At 36.9% G+C, this 19,308-nt stretch overlaps 1 protein-coding gene across 5 annotated transcripts; it reads left to right on the top strand.

The window, feature by feature from the left end:
• The first annotated feature begins 805 nt into the window (after positions 1-805).
• On the top strand, positions 806-16,133 carry LOC113677912 (glycine receptor subunit alpha-2). Of its 5 annotated transcripts, none has more exons than XM_089192898.1 (11): positions 5,003-5,228; positions 8,484-8,618; positions 9,120-9,278; positions 9,603-9,715; positions 10,547-10,614; positions 11,270-11,496; positions 11,734-11,816; positions 12,313-12,456; positions 12,960-13,097; positions 13,596-13,831; positions 14,866-16,133. In XM_089192898.1, exons 3-11 carry the CDS (start codon positions 9,145-9,147, stop codon positions 15,124-15,126), a joined length of 1,404 nt encoding a protein of 467 aa, XP_089049024.1. In that variant the 5' UTR covers positions 5,003-5,228; positions 8,484-8,618; positions 9,120-9,144; the 3' UTR covers positions 15,127-16,133. The 5 variants fall into 5 exon arrangements, with proteins under 5 accessions (XP_027050573.2, XP_027050572.2, XP_089049024.1 ...); XM_089192900.1 differs by lacking the exon at positions 5,003-5,228 and adding an exon at positions 6,475-6,630; XM_089192899.1 differs by lacking the exon at positions 5,003-5,228 and adding an exon at positions 7,375-7,469.
• The last annotated feature ends 3,175 nt before the right edge of the window (positions 16,134-19,308 follow it).

Genomic DNA, 19,308 nt, shown 5'->3' with positions numbered 1-19,308 from the left:
CCGTTTTTCAGGGAATTTTACAAAAGTGTAATTAGTTTAGTTTTTGAGCTTTTGTTATTTGTCATTTGCTTTTGTTTAAATTTCATAACTTTTTATAGGTTTTTTCCAATACATTTTATTACACCTTTGCTGACTGAGTTTAAAGCTAGCTCCTTTATCGGAAAAAGAAAAAAAGATGTTTACAATCTTACCATTTGCACTGGGAGACTTTGATTCGACCGGACAGTTGACCTGCATGTGGCTTGATCATTTGTGTGATTTTGTTGTCTCTTGCCCCCTCTTAATGCAAACACAACTCACTAAGTTACATATCTTGCTCACGACTCAGTCTTTGCGATCAAGATTAGGTAGCAAACTTTCCCTTCTGGGCACTATGCTCAGAATGCATGTTTCCTAGTAATCTGGAAAATAAAATTATAACAGCGGCTGTTCGACCTCACGTACGATTTCTTTTTCTGGGGGCACTTTAATAAAGGATTTTCTCAATACCCTAAGTCAGGCGACATCATGGCAATGTGTTTTCCTCTTAAGGGAGAATAAAACAATACATGTCTATGTTGTCCGTAGGTCAAGCTATCATGCCGTTTTTGCGTTGATGAAAGAAAGCACAAAACAACACTATTGTGATTCACAATAAGTAGAGAAAATTTAGTCAATGGCGGCTGCATAAATTTACCCCACAAATCACTCCTCAAAGAGTAATGAAAATCGCCATTCTCCCGCGCCATATGCCAAAAGTAATAATCATTGAAGTGTGTGCAATTATGAACCACGACCAATGGCGCGAATGTGTCATATTTTTCTTGATTTGTGTACCCTCTTGCTGTGCGGCGATCTGTTTGTTACGCTCCAGCGTTTGACACCTGCTCAGCTCTTCCTTCAGAGGTTAAGATATAAATCACAACGAGTCTAGCCTCGGTAAATCATCGAAGGCTGAGAGATTGTGACAGAAAGCGACGCCATTTCTCTCCGCGAACAGAGAAATTGAACTTGACTGTTATTGTCATACAAGGTAAAGAAGTGTTCGCAAAGATTTACCACACTATATTTTGCTATCCACTGTTTACTTTGCTGATCCGTTGCGTTTGGATAAATAACTTTTGAGTGGGTTATTAGGCTAAAATACAAGAGCCCACGAACCTATTTCCAACGTGGAGAAATGATCTACAAGCAACCAAAGATGTAATTAAGCGAGATTGGATTACAAAAAATTTTTATAATATTTTTCCATAATCTTCATTATTAGGAAGGATAGCTCATCGTTTCAGGAAAATGATGTTTGTGTCGAAGAGCATGTCAGTCAGACTGCTATTTTTTGCAAATACTTTTCTAAAATTCATTTTTTGTTCGTTAGATTGTTACAGGCCATCTTTAATCATTCTCTTTCACGTTTCTTTTTTCACCATCGATCGCCAATTTTTTTTCCTTTCTGACACCGGATTGATTAATATCACACTTGGTCAATCCTACATACAAACAAATATATATTTTTATCAAAAATTTCAGAATATCATTATCTACAGGCCGGCTTAAACAAATTGCGACATAGAAGAAGGTACACAGTTTGTCACTCGACCTATAGAACTTTTATAAACTTGTACGAGAAGTCAAAACATGCGAGATTCTCATCAGAATGTTTAGATCTCCATATCATAATAACCTCGATTTATAATTGAGTAATTTAACATTCAAACATGAATTACAAAATTATACAGCAATAACTTCTGTCGCAACGGAAGTGAATCATTCGATCGCAATCAGGAGGAGTTTTCACACGACGCAGCAATATCACGAAATAACTGCACAATTTTATTTTTACAAAATTACTGATTGAAACTCACCATAATCGCCAAGCTAGATTAAGGATATCCTTAATTAACTTAAGAAAGAAACATCAGAAGACTTGATCGAAATACACATATTATAGTAATAACATTACAAGAACCAGACTAGAACTTGTGTGTCATTTACACCAACAAAACATGGTTAGTTAAACCAGGTTTAACAGGATAAAAAACCGCGATAGAAAACTGAACAACTAAATTTTACACAGGACTGTAATAACTTTGAGGTCGACAAACATAAGCAACTTAAATGAAGAAAACAATTTCAGACTATTTTTAACAAAGCAACATTAAAAAGTTTTTTGGCTTTGGTGTTAATGAGGTATAAACCAAAAGCCCACCATGGACACCTTTTTCGACTTAACTGTATCCTTATCATCAGCACATTGTCGCAAAACGAAATATAGCAACCAATGCGAAGGTGGTCACTTTCCATGTTAACTGGGTTTGGTGCAAAAGATATCAGATGCAAAAGACATCAGATCATTTCATAACAATTAGGACGCCACGCAAAGATTTCTTATTAAGAAAATGATGCTCATCGCCTTTTACTGGTGACTTACTTCAACTTAATATTAGAGCGGATTTGCCTTGTTTACCCTTTTCTGAAAGTGAGCGAAAAAAGTAGTCAATATCTTTCGACAGATCTTTATGTAATCAATAACAGGTTGGCGAACAGTTGTACTTCAAATGGGCAAAGAGCTCATGTAGACTGTGTTCCAATTAAATCAGTACAACAATACTGTTACTATAATTATTATTTCTTTTAATTATTATCATTATTACTATTATTATCGTTTGCAATATAATTACTGAAGTCGAATAATCAGCACTTTCCAGAGTTCATGAAAATGATAATTTTTTTCTTTTTTTCTTGGTCAGTTGCAATCGCATGGGTGATTCCTCGTAAATAGGGGAGTAGTTAATCTGAGATGTCTTCAGAAGACCTTGTTCGTTATTTGTACAAACAAACGGAAGCTATTTCCTCACAACAGTTCGATAAATTTGAAAACAGCTAGGGCGGAGATCGCCTTGGCAATTTCATTTTAGCTCGGTACGAGTTCAAAAGATTGCTTCTTATAGAGAGACAGGAAAGACGACTCCTAGTGTTTGTTGACCTAAGAAAGTTCTTTCTCTTTCAGGCTGCACATAAAAACAAAAACCAAATATCATCTGCTTTGTCTGAGTCTTCCAGTCATGCACTCATACCTCCATAAATAATTCAGTCTGAACATTTGCCTTTCAGTGTTCATGCATGGATTGTAAGAAACACAGAAGCAAACAGAAATTTCCTTGAACAATCATATGACGCAAAGCGCAATTGTAACCAGAAACCTTAGGCCTCACCACCAATGCGGAAATTTTATCATTTGAGAAATAGCTCTTGCACGTTTTGAATGGCTCAGATCACTAGACATATGTGTTATTACACATATCTTGTGGGTCTTCGCTGTGAACCTAGACTCACCACGCTGGGGACGGGTTCATAACCAATATTAAGCTGAAAAATCACACCACAGGAAATATTCCACAGCTTTCCCTTTACTGATATGTATGTTTATGGAAAGCACTCCAATCAACTCTATAATGATTAATACGCATACGTCTAGAGATCAATATTCACATGTACTGAAGGCCAAATGTTTTCAGGGTAGACAGACGCATGATCGTATTCGCATAGGTGGCATTCAGTTTGTTGCTTTATTATTATTATTATTATTATATATATATATATATATATATATATATATAATTTTTTTTTTTTTAGTAGGTGGGTGATTGTGTGAAAACCATAATTGCTTCATTCGTATTGTTATTTATCTCAGTCGCCGAATGTCTCGTCCTTACGAGGCTTGTGTATGTTGACATGAACGGAAAAAAAAACTCTTGACAAAATGCTATTAGCAACAAGAAACATATAATGGAAGAACAAAATTTTGAATTTTTTTTTTTTTTTTTAATGCACCACTTCGGAAACTGGATAGTGTCTAGATGAATTTTCAAGAGCATGCAATATTTATAATCTCACAACATAAGATGATTCTGCATGGATAGCAATATATGCCCTAACGACTTCTTGAACCTTCTTGGATAACAAATGGCATATAAATAGATTTAGGTTGTTTAGTCTCAAAAGCTCCCCTGTACTGATTACACAAATTCAAAAACAGATCTAAAATGTATTGGAATCCTTTTTTTACCAATATCTTGAACAGAGTTTCAATATCATGAATGTGTGACAAAAAAGATCTAAATGAGTGAACAAGCAATATTTTTCCCTCAAGCAAAATTAGGAAAAAACATGAAAATATGTGCGAGACACAAGAAGAAACAAATATGATTAATAAATAAGTACATTTTGCCTCGGAGTCTGAAAAGCCCTATCATAAAATATGGTGTTTGTTTCAAATGGATACGCCTATCTATCAGAGATTATATTTCAACCCTGAAAGATAATTTACTACGAGCTGTTGATAAATTTAACCGATCAGCACCATTTGACCCCTCGCCAATTATTTTTTTTTTTCTGGTCTTTCTAAATTCAAAATAAGATTAGTCTTCCAACAGGACTAGTAGACCTTGAAAAATGAAACTTAAAGTGTATGAAGTCCGAAAGTAACACCTCGTCGCATGGTTTAGAAATATTAGTGGTTTCTACTTTTTTTTTCTTATGGACTTTATCTTTAAGCCAAGATAATAATCCACATATACATAACTAACCTCAAATGAAAGTCACGTTTTATCGTGGACCTTATCATAAATCATTCAATCGTATGAGATATCAAAAATCATCAAAGAAGATCCGTTTAAAAGGAAATTGGATAAATATTTCATTTCCAAACTGTTCAAAATCTAATGTCTCTCATTTATTATAATAAGATATTGGGTGAAGGTATGAATGAGAACAGCCATTTCAATGTGAAAATTTTTTTGATCTTGGTTATTCTCAACAACAAAAAATTGGAAATGAGTAGTTCTTTGTGAGGAGAAATTGTTTTCCTATCGCACACTCGTTAACCCTGAGGAATTTCTCTGCTTATCAGCTGGTTGGGCACCCGTGTGTGTTAAAAGCATTAAATAGGCTTTGTGGCAAACCAAGCAAATTCTGTAAAATGATTCGTTGCTTTGGTTGGAGTGTAAAAAATAGATTTCCAATTACTTAAGATGCACCAAAAGTTGCTGTGAAGTCTTGAGTTGCATTGGGGAAAGTGAAAGCACCGCTCAGCGAAATATTTTCCTCAACATAAGCCGTGAACACTAAGAAGTTTATTTGAGATACAGTGCGTTTGAAGTTGACTTGGCCTTCAAAGAAATGTTTAGACAAACGTAACGCAGTCAGAAGTAAATCAAAACAATTGCGTATCTTTCGACCTTAATTCGAAGGTGGGTATTTATTCAGTCTGTGTTATATTTCAGTACTAGTTTGTACACCTGAGCTTGGTCTTCTAATAATAGGGCTCATCCTTACAAAATCTTCAATCGACACATAGCTGATATGGTATCTAGCATAATACGACGAGAACCTGTTGTGTACGAAAACTTCGGTGACCACTGTAGCTTCATAATCTACTATCAGTGAGCTACAGCCTTCTTCAACAAAACTCTGGGCTGCGTAAGGAATGAATCAAATTGTAATAATAAGTCGCACGACGTATCACCTTCGAATCAAATTTTTGTTTAGGCAAGCATAACTACATAAACAAAAATTCAGGAAAATTGTTTCAAAGTTTCTAAATTTCATTCAGTGTTTCCCTCATTCAGATTTAATTTTGAAATGCGATTCAACAAACTCTTACAATTTCTTAGCCAAAAGCGTATTTTTGTCCTCGAAATGGATGACTACCTTGCGTCAAGATAATGGAAATTGCGTGCCGGTTACCTGGTCTAAATTGCAGTGACTAATGAATTTGTCTAATGCATCTCTATTAAAAAACGAAATCGCGTTCCTTCCAACATTTAAAATTAGTAGAATGTGCACGGAACCAATTGAACACTCCAAAATTGAACCATTTCAATGATTGCATAAAATGTGGTATTTATATTTAGAAGCACGTCCAATGTAATCCTTTTGAATTCCCAAAGCTAAGTTTTCATACGCGAGTTTGTCATAAATAAATCATGGCCAAAATAGTGTTTATATTTTACTGCTGGGTATAAAACGTGCCACCAAATTTGAACCTCTTAAAACTAAAAACAATATATCAACGTTTTCCTCCTTCTTACTGGCCTGTCACAAAAACAATAGAACACACAAAACAGGTTTTACAAATTCCAACTTCTGAAAGGCGATCCACATCTTAAATCTGTCCATGACTAAAACGCATTCGTTACTTCCATATCTTTTACTTCTTAGATAAACATGTGTAATCAGTGAAAAGCCACCGCGTGCAACTTTAAAAGGCGTAGGAGGTTCGATTTCTTCTGAGACAATCCTTCAAAGCTTTAAAAAATTATCTTACTGGAAAAATTTCCGAGTACGCTCAGAAAATCCGTTCATCTCAATGCACCCGTTTTAAATTTTGCCATCAACAAAGAAATAATACCACTCAGAGAGATATCGCAGCATGGTGTGTCTCCCCTTTGTCAAACATGGATTAGTGGTAAAAGACAAAATAAGCGCTTTTTTTTCGGTTTTCAATTAAAACGACTTCTTCATCTAGAGGATCGGCGGCATCTGTAAAAATCCCCGGCGCAGCATTTAAACATTTCTCAAGTGCAGGCAGTATAAAAACGATATAGCTGCTTGGTAGTCTACCTTCCAAGAGTTCTGTTTACAATCGAAACTGTAAGTATCAATAACAGCTTCTCCTTGACCATTAATTCACAATGTCATTCATAATCCCTTTTTGACATTGTTTATCTCCCTAGAACATCATGTTTTAAATGCAGTTTGACAATCGCGGCGACCTCGTTGTTCTTAAAAAAAGAGAAAGAAATAGAAGTGATTTTCACCAGCAAACCATTACTAGGCAATCTTTGTGATAAAAGTGTTCGCGATTACTTTCTTTAACGATTCCTTGCATCGTCTTCGGCCTTGTTTGCGATAAAAATTAAAGAATAATCCCGATGATAAAGGCACAAAATTCGAGATAATGCAAATTTTGGCATTTTCCATATTATCGGCTTCCCACAAAACGGGTCATTGCAATTGGTTGGAAAGAGCAACTTTTTCTAAGTTACTCATTGCCTGTGGTTAGCCTAACAGATAGATTGTGGACTACTGGGTTAGGAAAATCCAATTATCAAGGCAGGCGTTTGACACGATGATGCGAGTATGTCATGCAAAGAAAACCAAACGCCAAGAAAGCTTTCGAAAAGGTATAAGATGTTATTTCAAGATACAAATTATGCCTAGAGTTTCATAACCTTAAAATGAAATAAAATCGAATAGGAGTTTTAAAATATAACTGACTTTTCAATTTTTTACCTTTTGAAAAATATTTTCATTACTTAAGACTTTCAAGAAAACTAAACTATTACCGGAAAACTCCTTTGTTTTGAGATGAAACTCGTCAATTTCAAATGAATCATTCATATTTGTAAAAAAATTCATATACGAACTACAAGAATCATTAAACAATGATCCACCGGAGAGAAGTGTCGGAAGCCGTTTAAATGTTATAGGTAAGCCTGGAATGTTCTTTCGTTTTTTCTGGTTCAAAAACAAAGATGTATTTTGTAGTAATAATACAAAGACTGAACCTGACATGTAAAAACCTCTATCATTTGAGGCTGTGATGAAACCATGGGTGTTAAAATTTTACTTGGCATTCTACGTCGAGTTAGCCAAGAAGAAGGCTTAAGGTAATATCAACAGTGAGAACATAAGAATAATGTCCACGAATTAAAATAGGAACAGCAAAAATCGTCATCAAGTCACGACTTTGAAAAAATAAAAGATCACAGGTACCGCTGGGGGAGCGCGTTCAGCGGAAGAATGAAGAATCGATGGACAAATGTTAAACTGTTTTGTTTCGCTCTTAATCACGCCATAATGAGGGTGGAGGTGCAGATACTTTAGTTCCAGGCTTATGTTTACGTGTGTTCCATATGTTTATGTTATTCCCTTATAGCAAAACTTATGCAGTTATTCGTTGTCTATGACATCTGTCGCGGCACCGGTATCGGAGAGGTCGTGGGTTCAAATCCCGTAAAGGCCTAAATCTTTTTCAGGCCTTATTACCACCACTGCTTAAGAAGTTTTTACCACTACGAAGATTGCTTTCATATTCAATTTACTAATCTGCAGTTCAAACGTATGATTTTCATATAATCACAGTTATTTTTCATCACTTCACGGGTTTATTTGGAACCAACATAATGACTAGCTACCAGTTGGCTAGTTAGCTCAGTTGGTAGAGCACTACACTGGTATCGCAGAGGTCACGCACATGCCTGAATTTTTTTCAGGTCTTATTTTGAATAAGTAGTGTTCATTACTGCGAAGATCAATTTCTCATTCACATCTGTCTAGACCTCTGTAAATTTTTTATCCTATTGTAATCGCTTTGTAAGTCAGTGAGCCAACAGTTTTACCTATGAATATCAAAAACTTATCCTTCCACCCAAACGCCAATCCAAAGGCTGTCTTGAAAGGCAAAACAAATATCTGGGTATATTATTATTCTGATCTTTTAGGAGTGTTGGGGATTGCTTCAATTAGGTCGCTAGCACCATTACCTAGCCTGGTAGCTTGCGGCCATTTCTAGCCAGCAGCTGTGTTATCATTGCTGTTGTTGATGTCCCAGCGCTCAGTCTATGTTTATACTGAAGGTGAACAGTTTTATAAGTAATCTGAACTTGCTTTTCTGTGCTAGGTCTTTTTAGTACAATATTAGGTAATTTTTTCTATTCCTGCTTTTACTTTTTTGCTTAGTTTCATGAAGTTTTGCCTTCTTGTAAAGCTATTCTTAATTGTGGTCATATCTCATATTGTGTGTTTCCTTGGTTTCATATGTAAGGTTTTACTTTGCATTTCATTGTATATTTTGGCTTGGTTAATTATTTTTCGTTAGCTGAGATTTGTTTCTGGGTCGGTCGAAGACTAGTGAAGGGCAACGTGATACAGTCACGATCGTTTTCTATCGCTTCGATCGTTTCGCTTTGTTCCTCTTTGATTGCATTGATTCGTTTGTTTTGATCCTTGAGATGAATTAAGCGGGTAAGCGTCAAACGTTAAACAGGGCCTGATGTATTCATTCGTATGAGAGATCACTAGGCGTGGCAATCAAGAGCGCTACCTTGCATTAATGACAGCAATTGTAATTTTTTTAGGTTGTTCCTGAGTTTGTGACGGCAAATGCGTGCGAAGCTTTGGAAACTTGTTTTAATCTTCATTGCATGTTCAGCTGCTGGTTTCTCTAGCGCAAGTGAGGATGGGCGTCGAAATGGGACGTTTGCGAACGCAACCATATCCACCAACAGCATTGCAAGGTGAAGAGTAATTTAACTACATTACATAATCATAAGTTTAGACGGGTATGAAAATAAAGCGGAATTAATATTTCATTCATTTTTTTTGTTTGAGAGTGTAGAGCACGGAAAGAAATTGATTCTTCAAATAAATGAACCCCAGACCTTTGCATTAAGCCCTATGAAAGGTTCTACCATTAAGCAAAAGCGAAATCTATAGAGAGATGGACCATATACTTGGTTCAAATTTGACAAATCTTTCCACATACTGTTGGGATCAAATCATTTCTAAAGCATCAAGTGAGTAAAAAGATGTTAATCCTTTTTTTCTTATTTTGTTTGCAGTCCTCCGGGGCCGACGAAGAGCGTGGAAACTAATGACGCTGAAATTATCTTGGCACGAATATTGAATCAGATTCAGAACAAATCTGACAACAGGCTGAGACCCAAAATAGGCCGTAAGTACCTATTGACTATAGTCGCATCATTACGACGTAAAACGGAAGGGCCTCGAGTGCAACACATGCTCTCTCTAGCCACACGTCTCACAGGTACGAGCATTAAACGAAATTGCATGACATATGTAGTGGTTGACGTGTTGTTTCCACGGTATGATTGAAGAACTCCGCACCGAAATTTTCGGGTTCAAATTCCTGCCGGGGTTATTTTGATGCAATCTTGGAGATTAGCTTGTGCCTTTTACATTATCCCATATGTGTGGAATAAAAACTTTCCTTGTCGCTTTATGAAACACAAACCGCGATAAGCTAAGAGCAATCATTAATTGAGCGTCGAAAGTAATCTGGGATTGATTTGGTTTTGCTTTGCCTTTCTCTGTGTTTTTTTCCCGAAAACTCGTGCCACTCTCTCAATCAATCAGATGCAAAACTAACACCATTCACGAATTGGTCGACGGCGCTTTCAAGGCTTTGAGTATTTTGCTTGTTTTTACTTCGTGCTCTTATAGGCTTTTACGGACATTTTTCGTTCTGATTGGCCGTTTTGATAACTTTAATTTTGTTTTTACGAAATTCAATCAAAATGTCCGTTATGTAATTTTGAGAGTAAGTCTCTTGTTTAGAAGTCTTATCTTTAGGGCAATGCGGAAAGTTGCTAGCTCTAAGCAAACTAAGGGATTCAAAAAAATTTTCAGAAATAATCTTAAGAATCATTTTTACAGACTGAATAATTCATTGATGTATCACCAATTCGAAACAGTTTTCCCTCCTCCACCAAACCCTTAGTGCTAGTTATGGAATGTTTACCAAGCAGTTTTATTATAATTGTAGGAGAACCAATCACAGTCTCTACGGATATGTTTGTTTTAGACATTGGATACATAAGTGAGGCAAACATGGTGAGTCAGAAGTGAGGCTTACATCAACTTTTCCTATGTTCTAGTTACGAGCCACAAACAATAAGTGAGAGAACTATGTCACAGCCAAACTAAATGCATAACGCGGTACGTGTAAATTGCAAAGTTTGTGCCCGGATTCAGTATTCAGTATCCTCTGAGAGAGGCCAACCCAAGAGTTTTCCGTCGACTGGGAGGAAGGTGACGTTGATTCTTTTTTCCCATTCTCAAGATGGAGGCCAAACATTCTTCGCGCGGACATCCTTCGAGCGGCATTTAATTGTTCTTAACCAGAACATTCAAAAAACATTCAACACCAGATACCTTGAGCTTAATGATATGTCAGCTTTCAAGAAAATTTTGGAATGAGGTCTCAAGGAAGAGTTTGTTTCTTTAACTTGACAATTTCATATTTTGGCTCTCTACTGGATCAAGTTCCTTCTTCATTTCCATAACCATCGTGTTTCTTAGGAACTTCATCGCCGGTTATCGAAGACAAAATTGACTCTTTTTCAAACAAGAAACAAATCTTACATATTTAATTTGTCTCGCGTTTATAGCATTTATGTCATTATTCCATCCTCTTCACTTAGGTATGTGTTCATTAAGTTATGAAAAAAGTGTTCTATGCCATCATATCGCTCTTTATACTTAAAAGGAATTTCGAACGAGCTTCTTCCTGCGAATGTACTGGAAAGACGAAAGACTAGCTTACAATAACACGGGATACAAAAAGAGGCTGGCCTTGAATGCCAAAATGGTTCAGCACATGTGGATACCTGACATATATTTTGTTAATGAGAAATCTGGGATCAAGCACGATCTCACCAAGGAAAACGAAGTGGTTCGACTGTGGCCAGATGGAGAGGTCTTTCATAGCATGAGGTATGCATTCGCGCAGATAGACATAAGTAACTAGTTTTAGAAAGGCGAATCGCGTTATCTGGCCATGAAGAATTTTAGTCTTTTATATCAAGTTTCGTAACACCAAATTAACAAAATTACTAATGCCAATCAGAACATAGAAAATAAACTTTAAAGCATTCCTGTATTATTTATTTGATGCCAAAGAGACTATCCCCTGGACAGTGGCTTACACATATTTTTATTACTTCGCTGAAGATTGTCGATGACAGCATCCTGCCCTATGCGTCTCCACAACTATCCACTGGACAAACAAGTTTGCAGGCTGGCGTTTGAAAGTTGTACGTAATGTTATTAATTGTAGTACAAAACATTGTATATTTATCGTGGATATGATAATATAATCAGGCTGCATCGTTTGTTTTACGACATGAGGTCCGTATCAATTGAAATTCGACATCTTGATTGCCATATCACAAGTCTTCGTTAGGGTACGGTAGTTTACTGCTATTCATACATATCAGAGCGAGCTTTCATCACAGCATTTCGATACACGTTTTCAATATCCTGGCAACTTGATTTTCTCACCTATTTTGTGACTGACTCGCTGGATGACTTGTGACATCACTTACTAACCATGTCGCCCTAAGTCACCTCGCTCCTTGCTGTGTAAACTTAGTCTTATTTTCTCCAGCTAGTGCCATAGATAATCTTCGGTAGTTGACTAAGTCGAGCAAATATGCTTGAACACTAGGTATGCCCCCTTACAACTGACATAACAATAAAGCCTCAGCTACTTAGTCATATTTATAATCTGTATTGTGTTCTAATTAATAGTCAGTTACGAAAACACTGAACTATTGTTTCAATGGAAAAAGGAGAAAGGTAACAAAGAAGTTGCTGTTCAGAATGAATTAGAAATACCCCAGTTCATTCTCACGGATTACTGGACTAATTCTACCACTGCTAACTTCACCTCAGGTACGATTAATGAGAAAACACGTTCCAATATCATTTCCAAAGAGCAACACCTTTTTTTCTTAAAGATTTAGGGATCGCGTGCGTAAGGGAACTGAACTATCATGTGGGCCTTAATGTAAGGTAGCTTTTCCTAAACGATTTCATCGTCTTGTAATTCGTAGAACAATCAAAAGTAATACTACAAGGCAAAACTCATTCATGAGGGGAACCCATTTAGTTCCTATCGATGCTCTAAGAAATAATTCAAGCAACGCGGCTAATAAAAGTAGTATTGTTTTAGAAAACCAGATATCTGGAGCCTGAAATAACTTTGAGAGTGCTTTTGAAAGGTGGTCCTTCGGAAGAATCCTAATTGTGAGCATGACCCTCTCCTCGTTCTGACCAGGTGGTTCGTTACCGCCAAATGCCCCCTCCCCTCTCCCTTCCTTCTTTGTTACTACCGCCCCACTGTAAGGGGAAGAGTTCTGGCCATGAATTAAACTTAAACTTTATTACATCTTTAGGTGCCTATTCTCGACTTATAGTGTGGTTTCAGTTCGAGCGCAGCATCGGCTTTTTCTTGATCCAGACCTACATTCCAGCGTATCTGATTGTTATGCTCAGTTGGATCGCCTTCTGGATCAGTCACAACTCGACTCCTGGTCAGTGGATAAAATCTCAAGTTTTAAAAAAATTACATCCCATCATTATCCTCATAATTCTATCATTCTCCCTTATCATTGTTTTTGCTTTGTAGTGAATACTAACAACAATGCTGTCGAATCGAAGGTTCCACCCTTCCTTCCTTCCATCCAAAACATTATAAAGGTTAAAAGCATATTAGTGCTGGAGAACAGTAGCTGGGACTCTTAGTATCTTTGCTTCACCGAGCGCGCCGTGTTTTGACCTAATGTGAAATGAAATTTAAATTTTGCTGTCGTAAATAAAAAAAAAGAAACTCTCCGAGTATATGTAGATTATACACTTTCAGAACTTAAATTCAACTCTGTAATTCGGTTCACTTATTTTTTTCATTGGTTTATCCGTTCCTCTTCCCTTAGAATATCGTTATTTGTCGGCGGTTTACGAGACAAAAGACGCGAGCCAACGTACATGGATCGATTGCATGTACTTACTTATTTTCATTTCGTCCTTTTCAGCGCGCATAGCTCTTGGGATTACAACAGTCCTCACCATGACAACGCTTACCAACAGCGCCCGTGCCTCTCTCCCTAAAGTGTCATACGTTAAGTCCATTGAATGGTTTCTGATTCTGTGTTTCCTCTACGTGTTTGCGTCCCTGGTGGAATATGCCTGTGTGTCTTTTGAGATAAACAAAAAAATCAAGAAAGGCATGAAGATTCCAGTGGTTCAGACGGAGTCAGACGATGGAAAGGTGAGCTATTTCGTATTTGAAAAGATGTGAAGCTTCCCCTTCCCTAACCCAACAACAGTCAACTTATAACAAGCTCGGGTAAATGTTGGGTTAAGGAAGGGGTTGATGCGCAGTTGCTAAGATACTGGCATGATCCGAAAGATGCACCATTATCTTAACTAGTAGTTTTCATTTCATTCGTGATCTTGTTCACACAGGATATAAAAAATGTTGCTAAGATACTGGCATGATCCGAAAGGTGCAACACTATCTTAACTAATAGTTTGCATTTCATTCGTGTGCTTTTTCACACAGGGTATAAAAAAATGTGGTAAGAATAAAAAAGACTGGCACACATGTAGGCCGTAACCGAGTTAAATATAGATCGTAGGCGAGTCCGTAAGTAATGTTCTTGCACCTTTGCGACGGCTTTTGTAACCTGAACAAACATACAGCAAAATGTATTCGATTTGTTTTCTACTATGAACAACAGCTGGATTATAGTTCGTGTTAAAATATTACGTCACGAGCTCTTTTCGCTTTCCTCCTCGTGAACAGCTTCTTTTTAGCTTATTTAGCTTGTTTTGACTTTTCCTGGTTTTAGCCTTTTTTCGTCTGATTGTTTGTCTGTTAAGGCCTTTACTTTCCGGGCTTGAAAAATCTCGCCCCTATTTTGTGGCGTCAGTCATGTATCAGAGCGCATAATAACACATTGCAGTGTGTAGATAGAGAACAGCTTGGCTGTACTCTGTATTTTCACTACTAGATTGACTACAATGGGGTAGCAATTTAAACAGACTTGCTAAAATGGGGTCGTGCGTTTTCGGGATTTGGGGGAAAAAAAATTCTGGTAGGTAGGAATTTAAGAATGGGTAGATTCGGGGTTTAAAAGTTGTTACATTTTCCCAGGAGTGACTGATATAATTGGCCGCATAATAAACTATAATGGGGTGGGGGCTGTAGAAGCCAGCAGGACATATCCAGCAGAAATTGACCCTAGTATCCCCTAACCGACCCGACTCTGATGAACAAAATCATAATTCATTAACTTGCAGGATCCAGAAAAGAAAGACCTTGTTGACGTTATGGACGGAAATTTGGAGGCAAATGGACATACGAAGACCAAAAGACGAAACAAATTTAGCTTTTATGGCAGAAGAATGACCGAGAAACGGCTAGTGCAGTATCGCCCCTACACAGACAAGGAGATCGAGAAGTTGGTGTCGCAAGTGGATAATTGGTCTCGCGTAGGGTTTCCTCTCTCTTTTGTGTTGTTAAATATCATATATTGGGCGTTAACCATAAAGTTTGCTTAAAGTAAAAATGGTTTCCTTAGCGGGTGAGCTAATGGCTATGAGAAACGCTGGCTTGAAAAGATTGTCGTTAGCAGCCCTCAAACAAATCAAAGTATCAACTTGCCTGATACAAAATATAGGCCAGCCTAGCATGTAATTCAATATTATTATGGCTAACATTGTGAAGATCGTTTCCGATGAGGTTTCGATGAGGTAGTTTTTAAAGGATATCCCGGGTTCTTGTAAGTTAATAAACAATGAAATTAAAGAAACGACGATAGTAACAATGCCAGTAATGTCAAAATGTCATGAACCCGTTTAATTTTGCCTTTAAGATAATATTGTAAGGCAGAAGTCAGAAACATGTTTATATTTCTGTGGGCTGCGCAGAAGCTGCGTTTCGAGGCTAAGACTTGTATCAGTATATCACACTGTCTCTAGCTGCAGCTTGGATGTAACAAACTCCTGATTTCCAGCTCTTGCTAACATAAAGCCTTCCCTTAGTGTTCTTTTTAGAGATTGTGCCCATGTTGTATGTTCCTTATCGTAATCCTCACTCCAATGATAAATGGATTTTATTTTGAGTCCACATTTTTGGTAAAAATCTATTAGCAGTTATCTACTAAATTGTGGCAAAGATTTTCTGGACGCAAGTTTCTTGGTTGCTAAAATTTTTGGAAACTAATCAATGGCTTCAGACTGGCGAGCCAATTTTTAAGTCAATACGACTTCTCTGCTATCAATATGTGTACTTAACATGCATTGGTTAGAGTATAAGTTTGTCTTCAGGAGATTTTCAGTTTCTGAACAACGATTTAGATCAGAACACAAAGCTTTTGCACGTTTTAGTTCGATTTAAATGTCAGCAACTTCATGCTATGTTACCTTAAAAAACCAAAAATGAACTTTTGGTTTATTTCTTATTCATTATTTTAACATCATTATCATTTTTATTAATATTGTTAATATCATTGTCATCATTATTATTATTACTGTTATTAGTGATTATCATGATCATTATTATTTTGTCTTTCGTTTAGTTTGTTCTGGTGACAAAATATTTAGAAAAAACATTTCATAATAAAAAGTATCGAGATTAAAGTATGACGTTTCGGCGCCGACATGTCACCATTATCAAATGTAAATTATTATAAGTTCAGTGATATTTTATAAAGAAGGGAAACGATAATGGTGACATTTCGTCGCCGAAACATTGTGTTTTAATCTCGATATTTTTTATAATGAAATGTTTAGTCTGTTAACATGCAATTTGGCCACCCTAATGCATTCTGGGACAGCTAACGGAAATGATGGCCTTACTAGTGACATGTTATCATATCGAGTCACCACTGTAACTTATTTTCTACGCAAAGCGTTTCTTAAGAGTTGAAAATGCTCCTTTTAAATATCTCTCTACTTTCTTTGAAGAAATCGTTGGTTAACTAGGATTCATGCGACTTACACAGCACTATTTTGTTTGTCTACGATTAACATAAATTTCAACTGGGTTTCTGAAGAAGAGAACTGATCTACCACAGTTTCGATATTCATTCTTTAGAGCAAAAAAGTTGCAAAAGAGCTGAAGTTCAGAGAGAAATTTCACATCTTTGTCATCGTGGTAAAGCCAGGAACAAAATTATAAAGAATGAAATGATTTATTTACTTTTCTTTCAATCCTCCGAAATCTCAATACCCCTTTTGTATTATAAAAAGGGCCTCTTTCCTGCTGGTTGATTCATTAAAAAGCTAGCAGTGCTTATTTCATTAAAATCTTGCTTGCCCGACCGAAAGCTGGACCAACTCTAATATTTGCTCTGGGCGCCATTATAAATATGGGCCCGCGGTGAGAGCCACCTACTGTCATTTCCGTAAATATGGCACAACATCCTAACTCGATTTGTTCAATCAGGTTTAAACCCTGTCTCAGACTGATCGGCTTATGCATTTCCTAATGCCATAGCTCTCTGCCTTAAAAATTGAAAAAGAGAGAACTGAAAATAAGCTATTTCTTAAAGCGGGAAGTATATTCCAGCCTCTTATTCCAATATCAGGATTGCCGACTAAATTTATGGTCTTAAGTAGCTACTCAAATTTTCCGGAAATATTTGACCATGTTTTTATACGGTTAAGTAAAAATAACCATAGTCTTCCGAGTATTCGTTTGGCATAGTAGAATGCTGGTATTTGGAAGCAAATCAAGACAGAGCTAGATGATTTGGTTTTATCAGATGAGTTGACAAAGAAAATTGGCCACCGTAAAGAATAAGCTGACGTTGAAAGCGTTGGCCCTTCGTCATTTTTCTCTGACGAAGGGCCAATTTCCATTATCAACTCGGTTGATAAAACCAAATTACCTTGTCATACTCCCCACCGACGCAGCGCCACAGTTTCTTCAGGAACTAACCTCTTTTAAAACCTCCTATTCTATTTAAAGCCACATGAAGAATTCGAAATAATTATTACTAAGGCAAAAACTCTTAGATTTGTGCAGAAATTTTGGTACCTGATAACTGCATCAAATTTCGCGGACGACGTAACAATTGTTCTACGACGGTGCGCCGAACATAAATAAATAATCGAGGTGCGTAGCGCTGAGTTGGTTATAATAATCTCATGTTCGGCAAGCCTGAATAGAAAATATTTTTTTAGTCAAAACGCATGCAAATAAATAACTCTGCCAACTCTTTGGTTTGACGAAGACTGGAAGACAAAAACAACTTTCGTTCCAAAAACGATAATAACATGATTGACAACTTTGTGAACACGAAGGTCGGTGAATGACCGAGTCGAAAACTGCGTATTTATCAATGGAACAGTCGACATCCTGAAAGTTTACAAAGCTTTAAACACTATGAAATAGCACAAACTGAAACGCTTTTACGTGGGTGGGCCGAAATTATTGTGTTTACACAGGGGAAGGGATCGAAGAAAGCGGTCCATGGTTTCTCAGATCGATTTAAGCGAGGCTTTTTTTGAAATTTGCCGTCTTGTTTTTGGCAGACGAGTCAAGTGGTAAGAATTCAGTTCTTCAGTTGTCAATTTTAAAATTTTCTCCCGTTGGAACTATAAAAGACACCTTACAGGGTCAGTGGAACATTAAACTCTTACTTGTCGCAAATGCTATCACAAAGTGTAAACAAATCATATTTAGCATTTATCAGATAAAAACAATTTAAACTGCTTAATTTTCTGTTAGATGCGATGAAATATGTTTGTAAATATTTTCATTTTAGAAAATTTTTCGGTCGATGTAAGAGTCGCCTTTTTTACAGTAGTCAGTTCAGTTATTTCTTTTCCCGCCTTTAAGCTCTTGGGAAAAACGATTTTTTCTCTACCATTGCTTTGGATCTCGCTCACAGGAATTGTTCTCTCACTTCGCTGACGAACTCATTAATCGCATCTGTCGGAGATAGGTTATAAGCTCATAAGCCTGGCTCTGTTCGGCCAGTTAGAAGGCTAACCGTGCTCCAGTTGCCATTATTCACGACTATTACATGTATCAGGCCAGAGGGAATGTATTTCACCTGTTGGGATAAGCTAATGAAACGAGTTCCCCTCCTGACCGGATGTGGTGGAAAATTATTCTTGGAAAGACAGAACTTAAAGAATAATTTCTCGGAATTACGTCTACGGCCTTTGTTCGCTCGTGCAAAACGAAGCAATATTTACTATACTAATTTTGCCTCAGTGCGAAAGAAATAGAGCACGATAATATAGGTGTGAAACATAACATTGAAAAGTGGAGAACAAAAGAATGGAATAGTTATCAGAGTGAAACGTTTTGCTGGAATGGATTCTGTTTGAGTGTTCAAGGTTGGTGTCGTCTCCTTGATAAACCAAATCGCATCTAATAAATAAGGGACTCAAACTAGCTTCGTATGGCAACTCTTTGTAAAGATGATTACTTAGCCCTTGTCGGTGTTTTTTCAGGTGTTTACTGAATCACAGAATATTTGTGCTCCTCTATGCGTAGATGGCTCGTGTAGCGTATATGATCGGCATTACACGAATTGCATTAAATTATGTGTTTGGAAAGCTTCACATTGTGAGATAGAGTAGAATACAGTGGGTCAAGGTTTTCGTGAACTTACGCGGGCTGTTGACGTTCACTTTTATCCCAACATATTCGACATTTGTTTCTTGAAAGCGTGTAAATAAACCATTCCGAATAGATATCGTAAATGATTTTTTGTCTCTATATGC

This window comes from Pocillopora damicornis, chromosome 13 (genome assembly GCF_964200805.1).
Source record: "Pocillopora damicornis chromosome 13, jaPocDami1.2, whole genome shotgun sequence".
In the NCBI taxonomy this organism is placed as follows: Eukaryota; Metazoa; Cnidaria; class Anthozoa; order Scleractinia; family Pocilloporidae; genus Pocillopora; species Pocillopora damicornis.
The sequence above is the reverse complement of the archived record's forward strand: the minus strand, read 5'-3'. Positions and strand labels throughout refer to the sequence as shown.